The following is a 26,499-nucleotide window of genomic DNA, read 5'->3' on the forward strand; positions in this document are numbered from 1 at the left end:
ACAACTTGTTAAAGTTTTATTGATTTTTTTATTAAACTCCACATGCCAGATGCTCTGCTGATGGTAAACGATGGAGCTCAAAGTGAGGGAGTTATATTTGTGTCCCAGTTGGACTTCCCAAATCACGCATAGAAAATAGGGTAGAGCCCCCAATGTAAGAGTGAAGGATGTGTTTGTACTAAATCTGTGCATTTTGTACTGTCTTGCTTTCCTGAAATGAATCTTGAAATTTCCTTGAAGACTAACCACCAAGACTCTGATCCAAAACCAACCACTTGATTTTCAACTGCTCAAATGATCCTGAAAGGAATGAAAGGACTCTGCGTATGGTGTCTTTGACTGCTGTGGGTGTCAACAAGGAGCAGAGGACAAGAGGGCTCTGAGCTGCCTGAGCAAAGGGGGATGGAAAGTGACTGTCCCTTGAAACTCTCTGAGTCCCAGAATGGCTTTTTTGGTTCCTGTACTCAACTCCTTGACTACAGTGATAAATCTGAGGGCTACAAAACACCTGCCTGCATGACTTTCCTTGGTTCAGACAAAAGTAACCGTTTTGATGATTATAGAGAACGTCAACTGATAATCTTGGAAAGTAATGTGTGGAACTATAGAACTAAAATAACCCTGCATTGCAATTAATATGCCACAAAAAATGTCTCTGATTTAGTGGGTGTGTGTAGTTGTAGAAATCCTATCAAGGTTTGAGAAGAGGTGAAGAACAGACGTATGTCTTTAAATCCATATGAAACCAACATTAAGTGCTATATTCCCAGTTGCAACAAAATCTCAAAGTGGGGAACGTAAGATTCCTTTTGACATACAGAGGTCTGAATATTTAATACAGCACTGCTAACATTGCATAACCCAAATATACTTTTAAAATATGCTGATGGTCACATAGACGGGGAGATGAAAAAGGGGTGTTGTAAAAGCAATTTGGGTTCCTTACACTACTCTTTCATCACAACAGCGCAACAGAAATTAGATGATTTATCTCTGCAGCTTTGAAAAGAGAGCTACTGCTTTTGGAAATTCTCTTTATTGTGACTGTTCTGAAAATTTTAAGGAGACAAGCATAGATATCATGATTATTATTTTTTTTTACAGACCAAAGATAAAGTAAGTCCTTAAAGTAAAAATTACCATTTACCATTGTCAGTGATTTCTCTTTTACTCCGAGGCATATGATGGGAAAACCATACTTTCCTTCCTGCTACCATTTCTACCCCGCATTTCTCTCTTCCTCATCCCCCTTTCCTACTCTTTAATGTCTCTGCATCTCCCTTCTTTGCATCCTTGGCTTTTTTTTCCTGCAGGAGCTTCCACTTTCTGTCCATCATCTCTGCAATCTACTCTATCTATCTCATCTGCTAATGAAGCAGTTAATAAAATCTTCATCATTTGGCTTACGACAACATGCTAACGATTTCCGTTCACACTTCTTACAGACATAGTGGCAGATTATCTGCAGGATAACAACACTGGATCATTTTTTATAACCCTTTCACTCAGGAGAGTTAGATCCATTTAAAAATAAATATCAAATGTTGCAGAGAGTGTAAAGTACACATTTACAGCAAAGATGCAATGTGAAGACAAAGTGTTTGAAACAGCGTGTCTCCAACAGGCAACCTGATCAGTAAATGCTGACTGTTGTTTGGGCTTCCAACATTCAAAAGAAAAAAATTGCTTTAGAGAAGTAGATCATCATATAAGAAGTGAGTATCTTAGATTTTGTTAATGGATGAAAACAAAATATGCAGGTACATTCTATAGACACTGCACAGCTCAGTGAAAATGCTACTCATATGTAAAGTTGATGTTCATATATACAACAGATTCCCAATTCTTATGCAAAATCAGAGTCACAATTACAGCAATGCAGCTTTCTGACGACTTACTGTGCTAAAAAGAACAATGGGGACAGGCTTTATTGACAGGTGCTGCAATTACAGTTTCATAATACAGAACATTTGTTCATCAAGTAATGTGTTTCCCTCCAGACATCTTCATTAAAAAAGAAGCAGGAGTTCAAGCAATTGGTAATGCAGAATGAATACTCTTTAAATACTTTCATTCTCTATAGGTATGAAATTCTGCTCTTTTAAAGTTCACGCTATTAAAAAACAAACAAACAAGATTATTCTTTGCTTCTTAAAATCATTTTACTTAGGATACATTCTTCATATGACAAAATTATATTGTAAAGATTTGAATAAATTCAATCTTACAGAAAATACAAGTTATTTTTGTATGAACAGATACCTGTATGATTTGGTCTTAATTTGATTAATGCTCTTTGTTATTGATGCTTATTGTTACTGAATCCGCTCTTTCTTTCCGATTCTAGCTTCTGGTATGAGTCTAGTATGATGCTAGTGAAAAGCCAGGTTAACACCACTGAAAGCAAGTTACACCATACATCTGTCCTCAATTTATTACTCAACACAAAGTTGATTGGCAAATGACCCACATTTTCAGGCACTGCACTGTGTGCCTTATTTATTCTCCAACAGCTTAGGCTTAGTAGACATCCCTGGTCTATATTCACAGAAAGAGTTGACTAAGGCATGTTCTTCTCATATTCCTAGAACACAATACAGTCGAGCAGAACACAGCCACAGCCATGCTCAGGGGTTTTCTGCCAGTGATATAAGGGGTTTATGGTACTTTGAACAAGAAGCCCTGAACCAAATAAACAAATAAAGACTAAGATGTACAAAGCTACAGGCAAAAGAGGTTGGTAGGTAACTGTGGCACTGTTTTGCAAGCTGTAGGTGAACTGCAGTAGAGGTAGGAAAGAATAGAGTAGGAAAAAGAAAGAAGAGGGATATGGATTCACGCTGCAAAGAATTCTAGCATGAGATAGGAAGAGGATGAGAATGTACCTGAAGCTCATCAAGGAGCACCCTTCCTGCGGCCACAAACAGAGTAGCAGATACCATGGAAATAATGAGGAGAAGCAAAGAGGGCAAACTCAGCATGTGTTAAGACATCACAGGCAGTGTTAATAGTTAGAGCCTTTGAAGACAAAACCAAGAAGCTTGCCGTTGATAATGAAAAAAAGGAGGAACAGCTTGAAGGAAAAAAGTAGAAGATACAGGGTCAGAGCAGCAAATTAACAGACAGAAGGACAAAATTACAGAAGTTGAAGCCAGAAAAAGACTTTTCAGTAAACTGGATTTTTATCCACCAAGGATTTGAAAGAAAAGTGAATTTTTATGGCGGAGAGCTACAAAAACTTTTTTTTCCTATTACGACAGAAAAAAACCCCAAACATGGAGGTTTGAAAAGTGAACATACAAGGATCTGTGAAGCATCAAGAGCCAAAATGGACACCTTTGTTATAGACCCGAATTGCTGGGGGGAGATGGTGATATACATTTACAGTGAGGAGAAAAGGCACAAAGACTAACATTTTGGGGAGATGAAGAGATCATAATCTGCTTCAGTGGAGGATTCAGGCCATACTGAATCTAAGCTGATGTCTGAGCATTTGTGATGAGACAGCAGGAAAAGAAGCCAATATCCTGAACTAAATGATGGGACTTTTGTACTACTGCCGAACGGCAAGTTTATTGCACATAGATATGGGACTATACTCATGACTGTGGACAAAAGTGTTTAAAGAACATGACAGCGTGGCTGAGAATAAAGCCGTTAGAAACAACTATCATACCACTCCCAGCAAGTGTGATAGAGCTTGTCGATAACATCACAATAACTGTGGGCAATAACTGTACACGTAACATTAGCTTCTGTGAAATCCTCGGTGCTACAATTTGTTCTCAGTGTGAAAGGGGAGGACATTTATTAGACACTGTATGCAGCGCACAAAGTCTTTGGATCAGCGGAGAACTAAGACTTTTAAAGGCCAATAGGATCAATAACGAACCCGACACCCTATGGGTGCTACCTCTAATTTTGAAGATGTAAGTCATCAGAATATCATTCCTTAATTCAATGAGCATATTTTGTTTCAAAAAGGAGAAGTGATACAAAAACATTTAAAGTAATTTATAAGAGTTGAACAGTCTCCTGAACTATATTTTTAAGCAAAATCATGTTAGAGTCTGGATTCTATGTACTAAGACTATACTCCATATAGCATAAAAAAATTGTACTCTTTAGCAAAGTAATGTGATCTGTCAGGATTCTCTGTGAACTTCTCCCTTCCCGTATTCACACTGTCAGCTAGTGATATTTTGTTTTAAAAGTACTGTAAGCCTTATTATATTTTTTTTTCATTTTGTTCTCAATGTCATGTTGTCATGGTGTAGCATTTCAAAAGAGAATAACTAACTTGGAATATAGTCAGTTCAATTGAAACCAAGAGTTCTTATACTAAATTTAAGATACTAAACTTATTTCCATGTTATCCTTTTCAATTCTCAAGTGGCTTTATAGAAATTATTTCCATATGAAAAATCTATGCAAATATTAACACAGACAAAATGGGGATACAGACTTTCCTTAAAACATTCTCAGATGCACAACTCAAGACAGAGAGAATCCAGGTGTCTGGGCTTTGTATTTTCTGCGTCTCTCTGTTATTTCTCCAGCCCAAAATATCTTTAAACTTGCCAGTTGACTTCACCCAAATTTTGCATTTGGTAGTGAGATCTGAAAGGTATGGGTGACAGTCAGAAGAAGGATCGTACAGCATCCTCACTGAGGAGTGGGAGAAGCTCAGTCCTACCCGGCTGAGTCCTACCCTCAGAAGCGCAGGGCAAGCTGGATAGTTGGCAGAGGTTTTCTTCCAGGACAAGCAGCACATACACCGCAATAGTCGCCACACGAAGTCCTTCCCGCCCAGCCAGCAGCCCAAGCAAAAGGGGATACAAATCCGGCAAGATCTCAAAACATTGCTCAGGCAGGGATCGTGCCTAGGGGGACACGGGAGGGAACTAGTGACCACGCTGCATGTGGAGAACTAAGAGGGAATGTGGAGGAGGGTGGGCGTATGGAGACATAGTGCTGCAAAAACTGCAGTTGCTGGACTGGTCTGGAGGAAGGTGTAGGAACATGATATGGAAAGTCACAGTCAAATTAAAGACTAACCTAATTTTTATGATATTAGGTTTCTTTCAGAATTTATTTCAAAAGCAATTCTGATTGCTCAAGCTGCATGCAAATTTTTGTAACCTGCTTTTATACATTCTTGAAGTTTAAGTGGTACTAAAGGGAAAGTTAAAGCATTTTTTCTGAGGATACATAATTGACAAAAAGTTATTGCTAACCCCGTACCAGACAATTTCACCAGCCCTCACGGGATTTCAACAGGTTTAAATCAAAGCTTAATTCTCTTTCAAGAGATGAACTATTATCTTGAATAAACATGCCAACACACCAGAATTCTGCCTAAAAGGACTAATGCACTAAGCATTTGAGTAGGACTATAGAGCACCCCAGAGATTTACACTATGTGCCAATGTATATAACAATGCCCGAAGAAAACAAGTTAAGAACATTACCCTGGCAGAAAATGCAAGGGACTCCAAATTAAGTGTTTGATAAAATTAATGCTGGTTATTGCAACTTTTTTTCCATAATGAAGCCATAATTTTCATCTACATCAATATGTAGATGAAGGTATGCTTGTTAAGTTTCAGTATATATTATTTCTTAAAATCTTTGGTGTTAGATCCTGCACTACTGCAAGTTAGCGTAATCGCTGACCTCAATGGAGTGGAGTAAAATACCAACTGACTTCACACACGGACATGCAGTTTTTCACGTTAATGCACTGCTCAATTAAGTAACAGTTAAAATGTACTTAAATGAATTCAGTTTGTGAGTCCTTCAGACTTAAACTTCTAGGTACAGCAAGTAGAGAGAGAAACAGACAATAAGCGTAGCCCACTCACACCCAAAGACTGTAAGAGCTGTTCAATTGTTATTGCCTTGATTGCTACAATGATGCCTAATACTATTTTTATATATGGCACAAGTTTCCCATGTACCTAAGGTAAAGACTTCTGGTTCATTTCAGTTGTGTTTGCTGCCAGTCTGCTCCACACAAATCAGACACACAAAGACAATAATCTTTCATCTACACAGGAAGCAATCTGATCCCATACAACATTTGAGGAAATCAAGAATTTTGATAATTTTTATGGAAGTCTGGAGGGAGGAAAATACATATGTACCTATGCTCCAGCTTATCAAGAAGGTCAACTCTTCAATGAGCTCTGAAACTATTCTCTAGTCTCTGCAATAAAGATTTTGGTTTTGATCAAGTGACAGACATTGATGGATTTATTTATCCTTTTTTTCATATTCCCCTGGTTCTAATATAGATTTACTAACTTTGCTTAAAAATTTAAGTGCCATTAGCCACTGATTATTGTTTAACATAAAGAATAATTTAAAATAAAAGCTACTTACCAATTTTGCAATGTCATTCACATCATCTGTCACTGGATTCCCGCAGGAACTCTGGGCTTTGACAAGAGGATTAAGTAGGAGTAGTTGAAGACAAAAGCAAGTGATAATCCAAGTCTATTTATTAAATAAAAAAAAAAAAAAAGAAATCCCAAGTAAGTGATCTCCAAATGTGAAGTAAAATATTGTACTGATGTTTTCATATACAAAGTCTAGATGCAACAATACCCTTCAACTTTCATGAGCACATAGTCGTACCATTACAGTATAACATTCACGGCAGGGATCCACAGAAAAGCACTTAATTGATCTTTTCTGGAGGCAAGTGACTTCAGAGTAATAAAGGAAAAAACCTGGTATTGAGCCATCGCTTAGGTGAGTTTCTGCAAAGTTCACAGATATTAAAGAAGAGAATGAGACAAACTTTGCAATATTCTTCATCATAAAGCTAAATACTTGCCATTCACCCGATAAGGTATTTGATAAACCTGTGCCTCTAATGTGATGATGGATGATAAGGAATAAAATGATACCACACCACAGCGAGATAACAGGAGAAAGTTCACAATCACAGCCATTACATTCGGGTACTTTACACTGCAAGCTAAACCACAACTGGACTCTGCCCAAATACTGAGATCTCAAGAAGCAATACGATACGTTTTCTCTAAGTGACGTGCCCTGGCCTCTCAGGGGCGTCAGCCTGGCTTTGGCACTACGTTCCCCTCCTAAATCCTATTAGGAACGGCAATGTAATGTACTCACACAGGCTTGTGAGACTCAGCCAGAAAAGCACCAGATAACTAGCTGCGATGCACCTGGGTGTCTCCTTGGCTACACTGCCTGAACTTCCTCGCCTTCTGTTGTTCCTTGTGCTTCGCTGGTTTCCCACAGAGCCCTGTGCCAAGTTGAAGCTGCAGATCTTTATTTCCAGAATGTTAGAGCATTTAAGTTACGGATAATCAAAAGTTGCCTCGGGTTGTGAAGCTTCTTGTGCCAGCTGTCAGCAGGGGCCGATGATGGTGTACATTCACTGCAAGTATGGAATTTGCCTGTGCAGGCTCCCGAGCCTCCATGAGGGCAGGGCTGAGACCAGAATTTGCTTTTGCACAAACCAAGATGCATCTCAGCCTCATCTGATCCCTGCAGCAGGCAGAGAGCTCCCGTCTCCAGCCCTGCCTTCGAATACTTTCAATTTAAAATCAAAGCAAATCAAACAACATAGACGAGGCTCTTTAGGAAAGCAGAAAGAGAAAATCACAGATTTAAAAGATTAAGTATTATTATAGTAACCTAGAGGGGCTAAGAAAGCATGATAATAAAGAGTGCTCGGGAAACATGACAGAACTGTGCCAGGTACTTTCCCTAGAGCTGTTACATGACAAGTAAATCTCTCTCTTGTACTGTCTCTTAAATCTTATATGTATCTTACATCTCAAGGAAAACTGGTCATTTGCTCTCTTAGAATACGATTTCCTGACTCATTTAGGCAAACGCAGTGTGGGCTGCTACTGCAACAGGCAAACCAGCCTCCTCCCCCTGCCTCTTGCACTGGCGAGATGGTTTAGCCAGCTGTACCAGGCAGGCAACTTCCGTCTTTGTTTTCCTGTGACATTTTTTCAGGCAGACCAGCTTTCTGATCCAGGTAACTGAGACAGCAGAAATGGCCTGTTACTGATGGGACAGGCCAGGACTGCCCGTTTTGGTGGAGCCTGCACTTGGCTTTCCCTAAACTACCTTCAGATGCCACAGGTTCATGATGATGGGTAGACTTACACACAAAGAAATCAAAAATATTCTGTGCAAATTACATATTCAATATGCAGCATGTCTTTTGAGAATGCCTCTTGCTTCGACAAAACTAGCATTCAGAAATACTTTTAATTTACTATTTGTGCAAATAATTATTGAGAATAATTACCTCTGTGAAGAATTGAGAATAAGTTCCTAACTTGAAGTTAGGTACTTAGCAGTCTTTCTTACAAAACATCTGTATCTTATGCTATATGAAACTTTACAGTTTTACATATATGAACAACTCAAGCTCTGGGGAGATGAAACAAAGATGCTACTAGTCTCTGAGAGGACCTTTGAGAGCTCCTTGCAGTGTGTAGGAGCTCCGAGTTGTTTAAGAACTAGCTTTAAGTGGTCAAAGAAACGTCTCCCTCACCTCACATAAGCTCCACAATCACAGAGGAAACCAAAGGGGACCTTAAGTTAACAGACTACTTTCCCACTAGTGATTTTTGGAACAAAATTGTTATAAAAAAGGCAAAAAGTTCATAACAGCTGGTTCCAAAATGGCCTAACTATACTGCTTTCAAGAATTAAAAAACGTAGTTCTACCTTCAGCGTTAAACAGTACACTAGCAGTTAGGCTCGCTGGGGTTCCGGGACATTTCCCTGATGTGTTTTTTGGAGATGGAGTCCATGCCAGAAACTGCCAATTTCTTTACTGGGTTCCTCAATACTGAGTAGTATGTAAAGGAAGATGGGATTTGTTCACTGACTTGTGTCACTGCCATAGGATGATGTTTAACCTAACAGTCTAATAATCAAAAAAGTGACAAAACTTTTTAACTGTAAATACTTTTTTGCCAGATCAGTCGAGCAATATTAATAAAAGCAGCAGCACACTCTAAATAAATCTTGTCCATTTTCATACTTCTGCATCTAAAAAAAACCCATACATCAACCTTAAAATCACTACACACTATAGTATGTATATATGTGTATATGTATATATGTGTATATATGTATAGTGTGTATATATATATGTATATATGTATAGTGTGTATACACTATACTATAATTATGCAAATCAGTAAGAATACACTTTTTTTTCCTATGTAAATAATGGGATTTAAAAATATAGTATTTTTTGTAACTGCTATTAAAAACAAAGGCTTTGTAAATTTTGAGGTGATTTGAGGCTTTTCTTGCTTATTTCTTCCCTGTGTCATCCAACAGGAACTGAAAATCTGCAAAATACTGCTAGTTTCAACACACTTATTATCCAAAATCTTTTAATTATTTGCACTTACAAAATATTTATATTACACATGCCTACAGGCACATTGTATGTAAGGACTGTATAGATCAAAGAGCTAAGCTATTTTTGTGTTACTTACTAATGACGAAACCTGCTGTCTGAACAAAACTTGAACAGACTGAATTAAATCAAGGACAGAACAAAAAGGAAGGTTAAACAACAGCTTTATAAATAGGGATTCCAGTTTTACACTTTACTAACCATAAATGAAAGTTACCCACACAGTACTCACAACAGATTTCCATACATAATTACTTCTAAGCTAAAATGGGATTTCAAAGCTGGCCACAGGATTTAATCACACATCATCTACCAGCTTCAAATTGAAGATATATGGCAGACAGGAGGCAGACCTGTACACAAGAGGGCCTCTTCCTGGTCTTGGCTCAAAAATTATTCAATTGTTTTTACATTCTGAAATCTCTTAAATACTGAATATTTAAGTTGCTTTTGTGAAAGGGGAATAATAATTATTAGACTGGAAAGGATAATTCAAATTAAAGATTTCAAGTACACACTTTTTGGTCATTTTGCACATTATTTTTACGATTCCTTATAAGCCGAAATCTATTTCAGTTAACAGCATTTTAGAGACTTAGCTAGCCATCCAATGTGTTGAAGGCCGTACTTTCAGTTGTAAATCAACGACTTTTTTCATTTATGTTCTTAATTTATGAACTGGAGTGTTGACAAAGGCTGCTGAATGTGTGCTTTAGCATCTTTTTCACAGTATGCTATCAAAACTCCTTAATCACGCTGGTTAATGTTCAGCTAATTCCTTAAATGGAAAGCAGCAAGGGGAATACCATATTGCTAAATAAGCCAAACATTGGAAAGTCTGGACATTTCCAAATATCTAGTTCATACTGATAACAATTCTAATCATAAGCAGGGAGAAATCACCCCCCACACCCCCAAAAAAAAGATAAATAATAAAACGCAAAAAAAAAAAAAAATCATTAAGGACAGGGAGAGCTGGTAACTACACAGATGAGAGAGTTCGTCATTATAAAATTTCTTGCATTCAAATCATGTTAGCCATGGAATTTTTCAGCCCAGTTTCTTGAGCAAATCATCCAATTAACCACAACCAAGTCCCAGCTGTAGTAGGGTTAGCTGACAATGTGGAACAATATTCACCCTGGGCTAGGCTTCCCAAATTTATTTTTCACTTCTGCTAATGCTGGGGTAGGAATATCTCTCATTGTTGGTTCCTCAGGCAGTCTTTGCGTGCTGCTTTGCTGAGGAGCAGCTTGTGAACTTCTGACATAGACAACATTGGCTGGTCAGTCACGGATAACTAACTTAATGTTCATACTTATGCCTTAAAAAGCCTTTTGTAAAAAGATTCAGAGGAAATGAAAGCAGCAAGAAAAGATATTTCTTGACTTTTTTTTTTTTAACCAGAAAACATCCAGAAGCATAAAAGCACAATAAGTCTTTCATATGTCTCCTAATCTGTTTAGTTATGTAGCTGCGCTAGAGATAATTAAAGTCATAGAAGAAGTGTCTTTAACTAATTAAGAAATTTACTGTGATCGTGGAGAAATCTTGAAGTGAAAGAAGAACATTTATACAGAGTGTAATCCAATTCTCATTTTCATGGTGTTCAGTGATACCTTCACCAATGCAAACGACAGTGCTAACTTTAGTCCTCTAAATGGCTGTGCCTAAATAGTACTTAAATGCTAAATATTGATCAAGCCCAAAAAAAGTGAGTTAATTGTGGGAAAAAAGTCACCCAGACATGACCACCTAGTCTGGAAGCAGTGAAGTATTTCGGCAAGCACATTTGGAACTGGAAAGGTCCTTAAACGCTCTCAGGTACCCTGGAGATGACTTCAATGCAGTTGGAGGAACCACTCCCTGATCCCTGAATAACACATAGTTGAAGCATTAAGCCTAGTGTACGCTCATCATTGTCCTGCAAAAGACTGGCTAGTCTAACCAAATATAATAGCCTATCAACTCAGATGCTCACTAATGAGTGACAGATCTGGGTTAAATTTCCTCTAACCAAGCTAATTCCAGCTCACAGGTATCTATATTCCTGTGATATCTACCTTGCAATTACCACTGGAGGCACTGCCCCACCTATGATGGCTTCCTAGCCAGAGGGTCCAAATTGGGGGTACTCTGGTATTCCTGACCCTTATTTTTCAGAACATGTATGCATTTTACACTGGCAAGCCATTATGTAGAAAAAAAAGACATGCTTGCTGCACAGGCATGAGAACATTTATGTGTATCCTCCTCTCGCACATGCTCCTCCATCTGGGCACCCTAACTTCTGGGAAGCTCCCCAGTCAACATGTGAGTTTTCTTGAACAACCTTTTGTCAGTCCATTGAGCAAAACGGAGGCTAACTCCAGCTCAGTGAGTCACCCTGCCGGGCCGAGACACCTAAAAATTTCTGGATCACACCCTACAGGCTTTGTTATGATTACAAAAAGCAGATGCATATTTTTCTAGTGACTTGATACTATTCTTTCTTTTTTTTTAACAATGATGTGTAGTAGGGAGAATGATGATAAAAGTAAACAAAATTCATCAGGGAGCATCGGAGTGATTTATTTGGATTCTGATTTAAACATAGACTACAGAAATGCTGCTCACTTTTTCAAATTAAGTTTTGAGTGGTTTAGATATGAAATATTTGAACAATTATTCAGTTATTTATAAAATGCAGGATGCTCTTCTACCCAGTTCCGCATATAACATTTAAAATACATAATACAAGGGTACTTCATGGGGAAAAGGGGAAGGAAAATAATAAGTTATTGTTACAAATATAAGCAGTGAGAGGTGCCACTGCCCCCTACGTTCACATGAGTTCAATGGGTAACCTGCTTTCACAGCTGTTTAATCTTTTTGTGACATTCTGGATCTGCCTTTCCATGATGTTCCCGCCCATAAAATCTCTTCCCCCTAAACCTTTGAACACTCACTTGCTTTCCCTTGAGGGACTTCTGGAATGCCTAATGACAATTGACAAGAGCAGGATTTTTCAGCTAAATTTCCTTTTGGTGGCAGAATGCTAAATAAAGTGGCGCTTGCCAGACTCCACCAGCCACATAAGCAAAGAAAAAGCCAACTGCTGTATTCAGATGCTTACAGACCTTGTTCCCTTCTAAGGTACACTGTTAATGAATCAAAAATAGCTCTATTCAGGTCAATGGATAAAAATAGTTCCAAACCTGTTAGATGCTAATGTAGAACTACTTTTTCTTCACTACTTTTTTTTCTGCTGAAAGAAGAAACCATTCTCTAGTTCTGCCAAGTTATGCACATCTTTTTCCTGAGACAGAAAAATTTAAGATGCATAGTCTTACTGTGCTGAGAAAATGATAAAACACACTATTCTTTCCCGCCATCCAGATCTTGGGAAAACTAGGAAGCTGCTTAGACTATACGCCAGCTTCATTTCATGCAACCTCAGGCCAGTTGCCATCATCCTCTACCCCTTCCAGCTCTCCTTGACAGATGCAGAAGCAGCAGGCTGCTCCAGCCAACATGCTCCTGTTGCACTGAATAAGGTGCAACCAAACTCCTGCTGTGTTTGGTTTGTGAGTTTCAGCTGGAAACGACAGGAACATGATAAGCAAGAGGAAGTGTAAATTGATATAGAGTTTGCCTTGCAAATCCATGCAATCCAGGTAATTTGTAATTACAACTAAAACCAGTGGGTTTGATGTGTAAATTTATGTATTTATTTTCCATCCCTGTAAGGATACCAATGTGAAATATTTGGTTGTCCTAAAAATGCTGGCTTTGGCTCTTTAAAAATGTTATCTGCTCCATAATAAATTTTGCCCACTCCTTAATCTCACTTGACAGCCAGGGATTCAGGCAGCTTCCATGCATCCCAAATCTGTCCTGGATGACAGCCAGTTTGTTTAGTTCTCAAACACTGGGAAGTGAAGTTACCAAGAGACAGGTAATTATATATGGATGTTGCCTCTGGAGCTTGTGTTAACAACATTCAAATAAATATTTACTGATAGTCATCCATCAGGTGACATTCTAGGTCTGCAAAGAACCAGGAGTTTTATGGACAAAAACGTTTCAATTGTAAGAAAAGTTAAAAATAAAAAAAAAAAACACCAAACATAAATTTTGAAAGAAATCTTCCTGTTAAGTCATAATCAGAGGCTATGAGGACCTTCAGAGGTCCTGCTCTTAGTACAAGTCTTTTTAGGACATACTTAGTGGCAGGAGATCTTTTTTTCCCCTCCTTGTAAAGTTTCATTAAAATCCTCCAGGATTGGTACTGAAATCTTACATTTTTTTATCCCACTTCAGGGTGATAAAGACCAATATTTACTTGTTCTGTTAACAGAGACACTGAGATCCAAAATACCTACACAATCAAAATAGAAATAAGCAGAAGACCAGATTTCAGTTGACTCAACAAAACCTCCCACAAACTCCCAAGAGGAAGTTGTCTTTTTTTTTTTTTTTTTTCTCTTGGGAACTTACGAAAGAGTTTTCTAGCATAAATCCAAAGGCATTTTTAAGTAATTGAAAGGAGAAGGCAAAGCAAGATACAAGATTATCTTGGCAGGAAGGACAAGATTCTCACACTGTATGGAGGTGGATGATTTGACTTCCTCAGGGAATGAAAAGACATTCTCTGAAGTAAAATACTTTAAATTAAAGATCGTTTTTAAAGATTTATTTCAGACGCCTTGCTTGTTTGACAAGTTTGTGCAAAAAAATGCACTATCTTGAATATTCTTTTGAATTATAATGAAAATGCATACAGAGCCACCCTTTTTAATCTTAGACCTTTAAGCACCAGTAAAGGAAATGGATTATGAGCTGTTAAAGAAATTCTGTACTGGATCTTTAATTCTTACCATCTGCTACAAAGTACGTGGAATTTGGGTTGGGAGAACTATTACACTGACAAAATTAAAAAAAAAAAAAAAAGAACAGTGAAAACACCAGCTATTTTGATACTTGGCATATGATAAAACTCATGTACATGTACATGATGAAAATGTCTCTGTCCTCCCTAGTATTTCATTTGTAGTATGAATTAAAACAGGTTAAGTGTATTCTTACTCTTTCATGCACATAAACTTTGCTGAAAAGTAAGTGGTATTATAAATCTGAAGAGTTTTCAGTTCATGCTTGAGTCCGTAGAAAGAGAACCCCAGGAAAAAATATTCTTATCTGAAATTAAGACGTTTCTAGGCATTTTTTTCTTTTTTCCTCTTTTTTTTTCCTTTTCAATCCTATTATACTTTCTTGTAAAAGCAGGGGATGATTTTTGAAATATAAATCACAGACTGGTCAACTTGGTCTTAAACTAAAGACATGTCCTCAGCAAGACACTGTTCTGTTTCTGAACTCTGAATTTCTTTGACAACATCCCTGACAGGTCCTGTATTTTTATAGGGATATAAATTCAGAACTAATTTCTCTGACCTGCTCAATATGAGAGACCTCATTACAAAAGGATAATTGCCAAAGACAGACTAAAACTAGACGCCAGTCCAGTCCAGATGAAGTGTGTTTCATCCACCTACCTTAATTGTATTACATCCTTACAATTACAAGCTTAGATGTGATTAAAGAACAGTTTGGATCCCTCGGATATGCCGACACCAGTATAAGCTTTGACAGTGCCGAAGGATGATATTTTTTCACATCAGTATTGTACTATATATTGTGAGATTATTCATTTCCTGACTTTTTCAAGCTGCTGCCTACATTGGTGGTCTACAGGAGTTTGCATCATGACAAAGACCACGGGATTGAAGTCCAGCAGCTTTCCCTCTGCCATTGTGAAGATCTCATGACCAACATCAGTCAAATGCGGTACTCTGCAGCCCATCCAGAAAGGCTCCGGCATCATTTGCTACTAAGGCAAATGGTATCAGTAACTCAAATTCCAACATACAGGGATAGGTCTGGGCCATCCTCCTCAACAGGCAATCAAAAAACTGGTATTCCTGGAGCATAAATTTCTAGACTGACTTTATTTGCCCTATTCAACAGCAGGTATCAGTTTTCAAAGTCACTGTGGGCTTCAGCTAACTCCTGGGACAAGTAGGCTCCAGTTCTGTTATATCCCACTCCTTTGATGCCACAGACAGCTTACATTTAGAACAGAACTGGATAAAAACAAATAGAAAGAGTGGAGAAGTAAATTGGGAGTGGAGGGAATAATCATAGAATCATAGAATCATTTAGGTTGGAAAAGACCCTTAAGATCATTAAGTCCAACCTTAAACCTAACAGTACCGAGTCCAATCATGTCCCTAAGTGCCGTGTCTATCTACACGTCTTTTAAATACATTCAGGGACAGTGACTCAACCACTTCCCTGGGCAGCCTGTTCCAATGCTTGATAACCCTTTTGGTGAAGAAAGTTTTCCTAACATCCAATCTTAATCTTCCCTGGCGCAACTTGAGGCCATTTCCTCTCAACCTATCACTTGCTACTTGGGAGAAGAGACTGATCCCACCTCACTACAACCTTCTTTCAGGTAGTTGTAGAGAGGGAAAAGGTCGCCCCTCAGCCTCCTTTTCTCCAGACTAAACAACTCCCGTTCCCATAGCTGCTCCTCATAAGACTTGTGCTCTAGACCCCTCACCAGCTTCGTTGCTCTTCTTTGGACTTGTTGCAGCACCTCGATATCTTTCTTGTAGTGAAGGGCTGGAAACCGAACACAGTATTCGAGGTGTGTCTTGAGAAATTGCTCCAGATCTTCACTGTTCCGATGGTTAAAAGCCTTCTTGTACTGTCTAGTTTAAGTGTACTAATAGCAGTTTATACCAATGTGTTCTCATGGCAACACTGCTCTTGTTTATGTAGTTATACTCCCATCTTTCCGGTTGTTCTTGTGACGTATTTATGGAGATCAGCCTTAGTATCTGAGTCTTTGTTATGCCCAATTAAAAAGCCCATCTGACTTCCAGGGCTCCATGACACAGAAGCAACAGAAAACCCCCAAAGCTCATGGGAAATAAACAAAGCACTCCCTTTGTCTCACCTCCTCTCAGATTACAAATTGAATTCACTTACTCTCTATAGTTCCTGAGTTTCACAGGCTCTCCTCTCCAGCAAAGGTAAATAGATTATTACCCTACCTCTTACTGAGCATTGTTGTGGCCATTACAATGGATGCAGTATCCAGCCAGGTGGTTGCTTCTGAAGTGAAGAGGAGCAAACAACTTAAAATCAACACTTTAAGTCATGCAACTTTTAACAGGGAGAGCTCCTCATTAGTCAGAGCAGTTCCTCCCATTGATAAATAACAGCCAACATAAAAGGTATTCCCAATTTATAAACACAAAAGCTGGCTTCTCTGGATATATTCCAGACAGTAGCACCTGCATCAGCTTAAAAAGGCTTGGAGCAGGAAATCACAATGCGCCAGAACTGAGAAGTTTTCACTTTGATCCCCCAAAACCTCCGTTGATAACTGTTCCAATTATGATTATTTTTCTCATGTAAAATGTTGGTGAGGAAAGTGTTGGTGAGAACCAGATATTTAGCTGAGCCTGTGGTTGAAGTTTTCAGCACCAACTACATTGATGAAAGAAGGTCATTCTGCTTTTCAGCTATTTTAAAACTTGGATCTTTTGAGAAGCACTTAAGGGATATTTTAGGTTTCCTTCCATCACCAGTAGTGACACCTAGAATTATGAACGTAAGGAATAAAAGCTGTTACTCATTCTTTTGGAATTCAAGAAATACTTTTATAAGCACTATCCTAAACCTACATGATTACCCTGGAGCATTTAACAGGCATGAAAAATATTCTTCACACACTGCTCTACTGTAGGACGAAAGATTGCCATTACACAACTCAGCTGCAGAAAGGGGCCAGGTCATGATCTTCTATAACTTTATTTTCTGCTCCTTCTCACTATTTTTCATTTCATCAAGAAATCCACTATACTGGACACAATATCTATTAATGATGTACCTGTATACCATTGATGATTTAGAAATGTGGCTTTACAGACTTAACGCAGTGTTTTACAAGCATCTTGTGTACAAAACCCTATGCTAAGTCAATAGAAGACCTAGCATGCGCCATAAGTGAATATTCAGAGGAAAATTTACAATAATAGTGCCTAGTTTGTTAGAAACAGTTTGAGTTTTAAAACTTTTTTTTTCTGGCCCCATCAACAGCCACTGCAGATGTTTTAACAATAATCTAGAGTCAATTTTTGCAAAAACTGCAGGAGGTTTCTGGAAGAGAACTTTTCAGGGGAAAAGATTAAAAGCATCTACAGGCAAGCCGTTCAAATGCCAGCACACCAAAAAAAACCAGCAAAAGTGAAAAATGACACCTGCATCTTCTGGCTTTGGTGCTAACTTTTCATCTTCCTTTATCAGGAGATGCAGGAGAAACCCTAAGGACTTTGAGTGTGTTGAATTTAAACCTTACCTTTCAAAAATTTGGAGCAGAAGACTTCACATTTGTCAATAATCAAACCAAGTTTCAACGAGCCCCTCAGAAGCAACATTGCTAGGCTGAAGTTCTTCCTAGACCTATTTAAAACTATTCATTTTCCGTAGATCTAGATTTTGTACTTTTTCTTACCACTGTACCTGACAAGCCGAACTGTGAGTATTAATAGTGCGCCAGGAAATATTTGTGAGAATCATGCAAGTTTACCTCAGCTGTTTCCAAACAGCACAGAGTAAAGAAACCACCAGATTTAAATCATTTTCTTACTGGGGAAAAAACCCCAAGGACATTTAGAAGGAATCTATGGTTTTTTGTGAAAAGAATATTTATCCAAAGTGATAGACTGATGGATGAGATTAATCTCAAATGCCTTGAAGTTACAGCTTGTGGGACTGCAGACAAATCAGGTAACTGACACATCAAATTAGAAACTAATCTTCACAACATTTAAGTATGCTTGCAAGACAATGTAAGCACTGGGCAGGCAATAAGCCATTTACCTCAGCGAGCTGGAATTACAAATACGTTATGTCTTGCCTTAAAGCAATTAACGTGGTACATTAGTAAGAAGAAATCAACTAAGTTTTTTTAAGTTTTCCATCTAAATTGAAAATATTACCATATGTCAAAAATACCTAAGTGATTATTATTCCAACTGCACATCAAGCGAACATCAATTCCTTTTTCAAGATTTACTAAAATGCATTGTGCCATTGTTAATTTTAAAAGTTTTTTCTGAAATTATTTTCATGAGACATATGCATTTATTTTTTTTTTCAAGAAAGCAAATTGCCAGTAAGGCCATTTTAAGGAAATTGAAACAATGTATAAGGTTTTTCCAGGACAATGTGAGTTGCAGATGGCAAAAAATGGTACAGTACTCATCAAAATGCTTCCTGTAACGTAAAAAGCCCGCGACAGCATTACTGCATCAGAAACTCAAGTATATTTTGAGTTCCTATGCACCCCTAAAAGGGGAGGACATACTTTTAAGCGCCTTTTCCCTTTGATACTGAAGTACTGGACAAGAGTATCTTTCGGGGATGGTCCATGGAAAATACACTGTCTTTCAATGGTTAAAACTATGCAACATGTCAGCATTGAAAATAATTTTATGAGTTCTAACCATTCATACTCAAGTGCTGAAAGAAAGATCTTTCTGTATAAATGTCTCAGCTGTCATTACTTTCACATGTAACTGGAGTTCAGCTACAATATATTTCAAAGGGTTTTCCTTTTCTCAAAACTAAAGGCTGAATTGTTACAGATGGTAATTTTGGCAGATGGTTGTATATGAAATTGAGTTTATAATTAGGCCAAATCTGACTCGTGCAATTAAGGCAATGAAGATTTGGAAAATAAGAAGTGTCAGATCGGTACATGATCACTCTGGTAGCCACAGAAAACGGAAGAAACCCGGTCATTCACATTCACAGAATATAATGCCTATTTGAAAATTTCTTCTTAATTGCATGAATTACAAGATAAGCAACCTCTCATGCTCAGAGTGTAAACTAAAGTAACCATGGCTTTTTACCTACTTAAGTGTATAACCCTTTTTTCTTCATTCGAGGTTAATGAGATGGTCTGAAGCAATCTAAGGGCTCCCTGCTGCTGAGCGAGGGCTCTCAGTGTCTCCTTCTCTGTGGCTTCCCTCCCTCTGACATTCACCCGACCCCTCTGCAAGTCAGTAAATTCACAGTGACTAGCCAATTCAGCTCACAGACAGAAAACTAATCCCTGAGGAATGAGTGGAGGAGGAGAAGAGATATGCAAGGATGAGAAGACTAGGACTACCTCTTTCAGTGGAAGTGACCTCTTGGGCTCACTCTGACATTTATCAAGCTGCTTTTCAAGCTGTATTATACCTAGTGTCAAAAAGCTTTCCAGACTGGTAATTGTGTGTGAAGGTAGCATTGCCTGTTTTAGCATCTTCTGACTTTCAGATGTGTTAAATATTTCTTTGCTCTTGTACCAAGAAAAGATCAGTAATGTCCAGTAATCATTCTTTCTACTACTTCTTGCGTATCACTCAGTATTTCTTGCCCTCTGCTTTCAGTCCCCCTTCATATGCACATTGGTTCCATATAATACTTTTGCGTACTTTAGGACCACTATTTCTGTTATATTCTTTTTTCTGATGGGGCAACCAGGACTTTTTTCAAGATGACTGACTATCACCATCATAAAAGCATTACAGTTTTTATGTTTCTCTTTCTGCTGTACTGCATCCCAATATGTTGGCTAATTTGTTCTACCACAGGTACAGCACAGCGATTTTTCATCGATTTTTCCCGAACAAGTGTTGCCACAAGAACACTAAAAAATGAGCTTGTAAGTAGTTTTTATAACTAATGAAAACTGCTGTTATTAATGTCGTTACGATTAGTTCAAAACATTCCTTCCAAAATGCATCCCTCTTGCTCTTCAACACCATGAACTCCACTTGCCATCATGCCATCTGTTCTCCTATCTTCTCTAAACCTTTACAAAGTTCCTCAGAATCTCTTTTAATTTCAATTAACCTGAGTAATTTATGTAACTTGCACATGTTGTCATCAATCTGTGAACCCTTTTACCAGATTGAACTATACGAGGCTGCTGACAATTAGAGAACATTACCTCTTAGGTTTTTGCCATGTTACAAATTAATGATGTATTCCTACACTTTGCTTTCTGTCCCTAAATCATTTTTTCCTCAAACTATTACGATAAGGGAGATACAATATGGGACTATTTCATTTACTTCTTCGACTTTTTCTTTTTTAATCTAAATAAGTAATTTCAATGCTTTTGCTTTATTCATCAATTTTGAAACACAAAGAATTTTAGTACATTGAAAGCATTTCTTTTACAGGAGCTGGGCTTTTCTATTCCTTTCATTGAACTCTATTAATATAGAGTTCCCACCTTCCTTCTACTGACTGATTTAAATAGAGCAAGATCTGCTGACAACACAACAATAGAGGCAAGCTGTTAAGAAAAACTCTTTTTTAAACTCTGGACATATTCATTAACTCTAAAGGCAAGAATTAAGAGTTAATACATTAAGAGTTACTATATATTTAAGAAAATGAAGGGAACACCATGATCCCTTGTTGTTATCAAGTTATGAGCACTACTGTAAAGCTAATCCAAGTTATAATTTATACTCTGCCCCAAACTTTAGACCTGTCCACACAAACTGTAATTCTAATATCCTGGTGGTTTTGGAGTGGGTTTAGGGGTTTTGTTTTGATTTTTTGTTTGTTTTGGGGTTTGATTGGGATCTTTATAGGCTAATGACTACAAACACCATCAAAGTGTTTCTAGTACTTCAGTCTTTGTCCACAATTCTCCTACATTTCCAGGAAGAAGAGGCACATTCCCATGTTGTATTTCAACGTGCAGGTTGTCTCAGCTTAGAGCAAAGAGACACGGGATACACCCCAGCTAATTCCATTGTCACGGAATTGTGACCACAGAATTAATACAAATGTCATTCAAATGCTGCCTCAATTTTTTTGCTTCCGTTATGCTAACTGGAGAGAACTGTAAAAATCTAGTCTTAAACCTGAAGCTTCACTGGCGACTTTCCTTAAAAATTGCAGAAATTGTGGGGTAAACATACCAAAAGAAGCAGCTGAGTCTGTCAGTTTGTGGCTTGGTAAAACTAAGGAGATGCAGATACAACTGGAAGAAAAACAATCTGAGAAAAAAATCTCCCTAAGTCTGCACAATTTTGGATAAATATAAAAACCTATTAAATACAGATGCTTATAAAATGTAATTCTAAAGACATCAGTAATGCAACCCTTTGAATTCAGTAAATAGGTATCTTCACAACATTTGCAACGATGCGACAGAATGCAACCCTTTGGGAAAACACCTACCTTACCTTAATTTTACTGATGATTTTCATAGGCGTTACTTATAAACACCACAGTTGTAAATTGTATGCATTGCATTTACTTCCTACAGAGCTTTACATTTAGTCAAAAGTACTCATATGAATGAGAAAGAACCACAGTTGTCAGTAGTGAAACTATTCTTCTGATACATGTTCTACAGCATGTTCATTACAGATGTGCTGATAAGAGAAACTCATGCAAATATTGACACAATATAATATGGTTTCTAAGGTGATGTATACACCTGGTTCTCACAAGTTTCCTAGGATTGCTTTTCTTAAAGAGGACACGTTAAGTTGCCTTGCCTATCATGAAATTTCTTTGGCTTCCGTAATTAATCTCACAGAAAATATATACCATCATTGAGAAGATTAGTGCAAATCCTCTCAGAATATATATACTTTTCAATGTCTACACTCTAAAATTCCAGTAAGATGTTAGGTATTTTCATAAGCAATGCAGTTTCTTAGCAAGTTTACTTAAGTGACACTTGTCAACTTGTAAAGGAAAAAAAATCCTTCCCAGTTTCATAGGAATTGTGCCATTTGCTCTGAAATAAGTAATGGAGCATGTATGTTAAGAAGAAGAATCTACCATAGTGAATAATGCCAAAAAGCACATCATAGTTTGACAATTAGCACTTTAAACAGGTACAAATTCAACAGTAACTGAAATAACGTTCTTGGACGCAAAGCAAGAGGGACTTGTTTCAATAGGAATAAACCAGTAGGCTGAAATCAGATTAACTTCACGTATGTCTCAGACCATTTGTAAATGTCAACAACATTCTGTTACAGTGGGAAATGGCCAAAAGCACTGTAGACAATCTGACTATTATCGACAAATGTCTACTTGATCCCGAAAACCTGTGTGTGAGAAGAGATTTTTTCTAAATGTGCTGAGGAGAAAGAGAAGAAAGACAGGGAAATCACTCCAGTTGATTTAAAGAATGTTTTAGGCCAGTATTTTTTAAAGGCCAAATGAAAGCACAGAATTAAATATTTCTAACACGGTTAGGTAACAAAGATGAGAGATACAGCAGAAAGCAATAACAATACTTCTAAAAGGATTTCCTTTGATCTCAATAAGTATCTGACTCTTGCAAAAAAAAAAAAAAAGGCAAGAGTTTTCTTCGTGTATTAAGAAAATTACTGAAGTTACAGAGGGAAGGGTATTGTCACTTCTAGAAATGGCAGACCAGGTTTTCCAGAGGGCTCTTCATAACTTTATTAATAGCTTATGAGTGTCATCATATAAATAAACAACATATTCCACAGAACAGTGGATTCGTTCTAATCCTGAGATGCTTACTTTTTACAGGCAAGACGAAATACAAAAAAACCAGGTTATTCAGAGGATTAATATTTGAAGTGGGCCTCAAAAAGATTGTGGGAAATAAAAATGGCCACCAGACAGGCTACTACAAAAATTGTAGAAAACTTTCAACAGAGATGAAGCTTAGATTTTGTGGAAGGAAACAGCATGGTGACGGAGACACCTTCAGTATTTTGGATGCCAGAAATGCTGAAGTTTAATTGCCAGAGGTGAGGATGCTGACCTAAACATAGCAGCAGCCGGGAAAGGTACACAAAAAAATGAAGGCTGCCCTGTTAGTTTTCTGTCTGAAAAGGAGAAACTTGTAGGATCAACGATCATTTTTAGATGTGGACTTGAGATATGAAGATAGAAAATGAAAAAATCCAGAAATCTTGGTCACAGACGTGGGGTGGAAGAAAATCTTCCCGCATTTGTGGCAGAAGAAAACTGATGGAGGATTATGAACACCACCCTGCTTGGGAACAGAGCCTAATTTTTTTTAAAAGCAAGATTTTCACTGGATTTAGTAGCCTGAAAAGAGGGTTTTCACTACCCAGCTTTGCTCTGTTAAAGGAACAAATACTGAAGAAATTTATCAAAACAGTTTGGAACCGACTATGATTATGGCCAGAATTTTTAAAGGACACGGATTTAGAGAATGCATGGCAAATCTAGGGCACATCCTTTGCCAGGGATTATAATACAGAAGATCAAAGCAGCTTCAGTGACAGTGTTTAAACTTACAGTTTATAAATAAGGTTCATATTTCCTTGAAAATAAAGAATGCAATACCCATCAGAACCATTTAAACTGGTGTCAAATACAGCACTGATAGTTTTTGGTATTAGAATAGAAATGCAATCCACGCGCTGCAGAACCACAGCAATTTGAAAAAGACAGCAATTACAAATATTGGAGATATTATTTTTTCCTCCTTTTTTTATTTTAAAATAACCACTAAAAAGCTCTGTTTATTCAGGAACATATTTTTAAATCCAAACGAAAGAGAGTGCCAAGCAGTGTTACACAAGCTTCCTAAATGTGTTTGGTTGACTAATGTTCCTATTCCTGCATGCTTCAAAGTAGTAAAAGAAAAACAAATCTCAAGAAGAACTGACTTTCAGATCTATATCAGTGTAAAGACATAATGCATAATATTGTCTGCTCACCATTTAATATAAAAGACAAATTTTGCTGAGTGCACTTAATAACGAGCAAATGGAGGCTGGAAATTAGAGGGCTGGCTCTTAGGACTTCTTAACAATAAACCATGTTTAAATTTCAACCTCCCTAAATTTCTAAGCACTTATTTTCATTTAGTGAATTATTTTGCATATATGCAGCATATTATTAAATTAAATATATCATGCCTGACTCCTTACTGCCTCACTTCAGTCCATTACTGTAGTTAGACCACAAAAGTCAGCCCCTTGATACCCTACTCCCATTTTATACAATTATGAAATCTCCATAAACAGAGAGGAATTTTTTGGATCAACATGAAATGGAGGAACAAACTTCCCTACCCACTTTAAAACCTCCACATTTACGGGCACGTTCCAAAAACACACTTTAAAATAATGACCCTTGTATATCAGTGCATTACTCCGCGTTTTCAGTATGTGCTGTAGACATCGTTAAGTTCATTCTTTTGCCTGGGAGCAGCTCTTAGAAAAAGAGTTGCTGTATGATTTACAGACTTCATTTTCTGCTCTAAACGGAAATAAGACTGTCAGGACATGCACAACGTAGTTTTACAGTCTGACTTACATTGCCAGAATAACTTTTTTCCAAAAATAATTGGAGGTCATGTGTCACTAAACAGCTCAAAGAATCCATCCAGCGATGACAAACCTTTATTCTGAGGAGGTTCTGTTGTACTGTCCTCTGCCTTACTTCTTTCATGAAGTATGGTATAAATTCACCGACAGATTATGTCTCTACTGTAAAAGAAATAGCCACCGTCGGCAGGTACTTCTGCAGATGTGTTACTCTAGGCTGAAACTGAACATCCTCAGGGCTCAGCTGTGCCCACATTAAATACACATTTTCAAACGTCTCGGGCAGAAGGCTTGCACACCATGCTTAGGACCTTGATTCTGCACAAACAGAGGTTGGGCATCCAAATAAAGAACACTGGATATGAACAGCTGGTTTTACACAGTGTGTGTTCCTCTGTATGCACGTGGACACTGATTCAATGAGGCGAGATATTTGGATTTCTTCCCACGTATGTAATAAAAATTAAAAAGTGACGTTCATTTAGGAGGGAAAACACTGGAAGGCTATCAGTACAAGTGATCCTGCCTACATCAAGTAGAGAGATTCCAGCCAAAGCAGATGCAGGTGCAATGATACTGCATAGACATAATGTATTCCTAAAGCTATTTAGGGTGCTTCTAAAAACTTCTTAAGGTACTTCTAAAGAAGAGATGGTAGACAGAACTGGACTACACTTATCCTTGGCCTTAGCTGTCAGTGAACTGATGCCCCTGGAACGTAACGTCAGCAGAACAAACGAAAGGCAGAAGACCAGCTTATTGTCACTGAGACTGTTAATGTGATTGCACTGAAGCCAGGTTTGGTCACATGGGATGGCCATGCCTGGAAATACCAAGCTACAAGAACAGATAGGCCTGGCAGACTGATGTTCTCAGATTCTGATATGCAAACACCTAAATCTTTCTGAATGGAGGTTCAGAGGTTGGCATGATTCGCAATCTGTGAATTTGGACTTGGGGCCTGAAATACAGTCCCCTCTACATTCCTAGTTCATGTGTCAGCCACCCTCAAGATTGAACAAATAAACCTGACAGCTCACTTAATTTGGTCTTAAAGTATGATTTAACTCAGGGGCATTAAAATCTTAATCTGCATAGACCCAGTTCAGATTTGGAGCAACACTGAAATTACACTTCAGATTCAAAGTCTGGACTTGATTTTTTTCTTTTCTTTTCTTCCCTCTGGCACAATGCATAATTACTTACACAAAGCAGAACAGCTTCAACAAGACAGACTGGATGGTTAGACCCTTCTTGGAGACCTAAGTTCCTACCCAAGAACAGATGTGAACCTGTGTCTCTCTCACTCCAGTGAGTATGCTCAGGTAAATTCTTTTAGATTAGCCTTTTTCTGTCCGGCCTGAATCAAGGTTGTTTGCAAACGCAGAGGTAATCTCTGTAGACCATGCACTCATCCTCTTGTGACAGCCCAGCTTAAACCTGCAGGCTTTGCAGAACAACAGACTGAGATGAAGTGGGCAACCCACCCCTGCCCCAGCCCATGGCTGCCAGCACACTTCCCTCTCCAACTTCCCAGCTCTGCTGCCCAAAATCAGCGAGAAGCCAGTCAAGGTGGAGGAGTACCAAGATACCCAGCCTGACTCCTAGAAACTTTTCACTGGAACATTGAGAAATACCTTGCGA

At 38.0% G+C, this 26,499-nt stretch overlaps 1 protein-coding gene across 5 annotated transcripts in view; it reads right to left on the reverse strand.

Annotated features, from left to right (window-relative positions):
* The window catches only part of KITLG (KIT ligand), a 55,911-nt gene that overhangs the window by 23,678 nt on the left and 5,734 nt on the right, over positions 1-26,499 (reverse strand). For 4 of the 5 annotated variants that reach the window (XM_074574683.1, XM_074574700.1, XM_074574720.1 and 1 more), the window contains exon 2: positions 6,385-6,498. In XM_074574683.1, coding sequence (XP_074430784.1) covers positions 6,385-6,498 — 114 coding nt within the window. Of the gene's footprint in view, positions 1-1,898; positions 1,961-6,384; positions 6,499-26,499 lie in introns of those variants that run through there. The other variant, XM_074574711.1, reaches the window with a different exon arrangement.

Source organism: Larus michahellis, chromosome 1 (assembly GCF_964199755.1).
Source record: "Larus michahellis chromosome 1, bLarMic1.1, whole genome shotgun sequence".
NCBI classification, from domain to species: Eukaryota; Metazoa; Chordata; class Aves; order Charadriiformes; family Laridae; genus Larus; species Larus michahellis.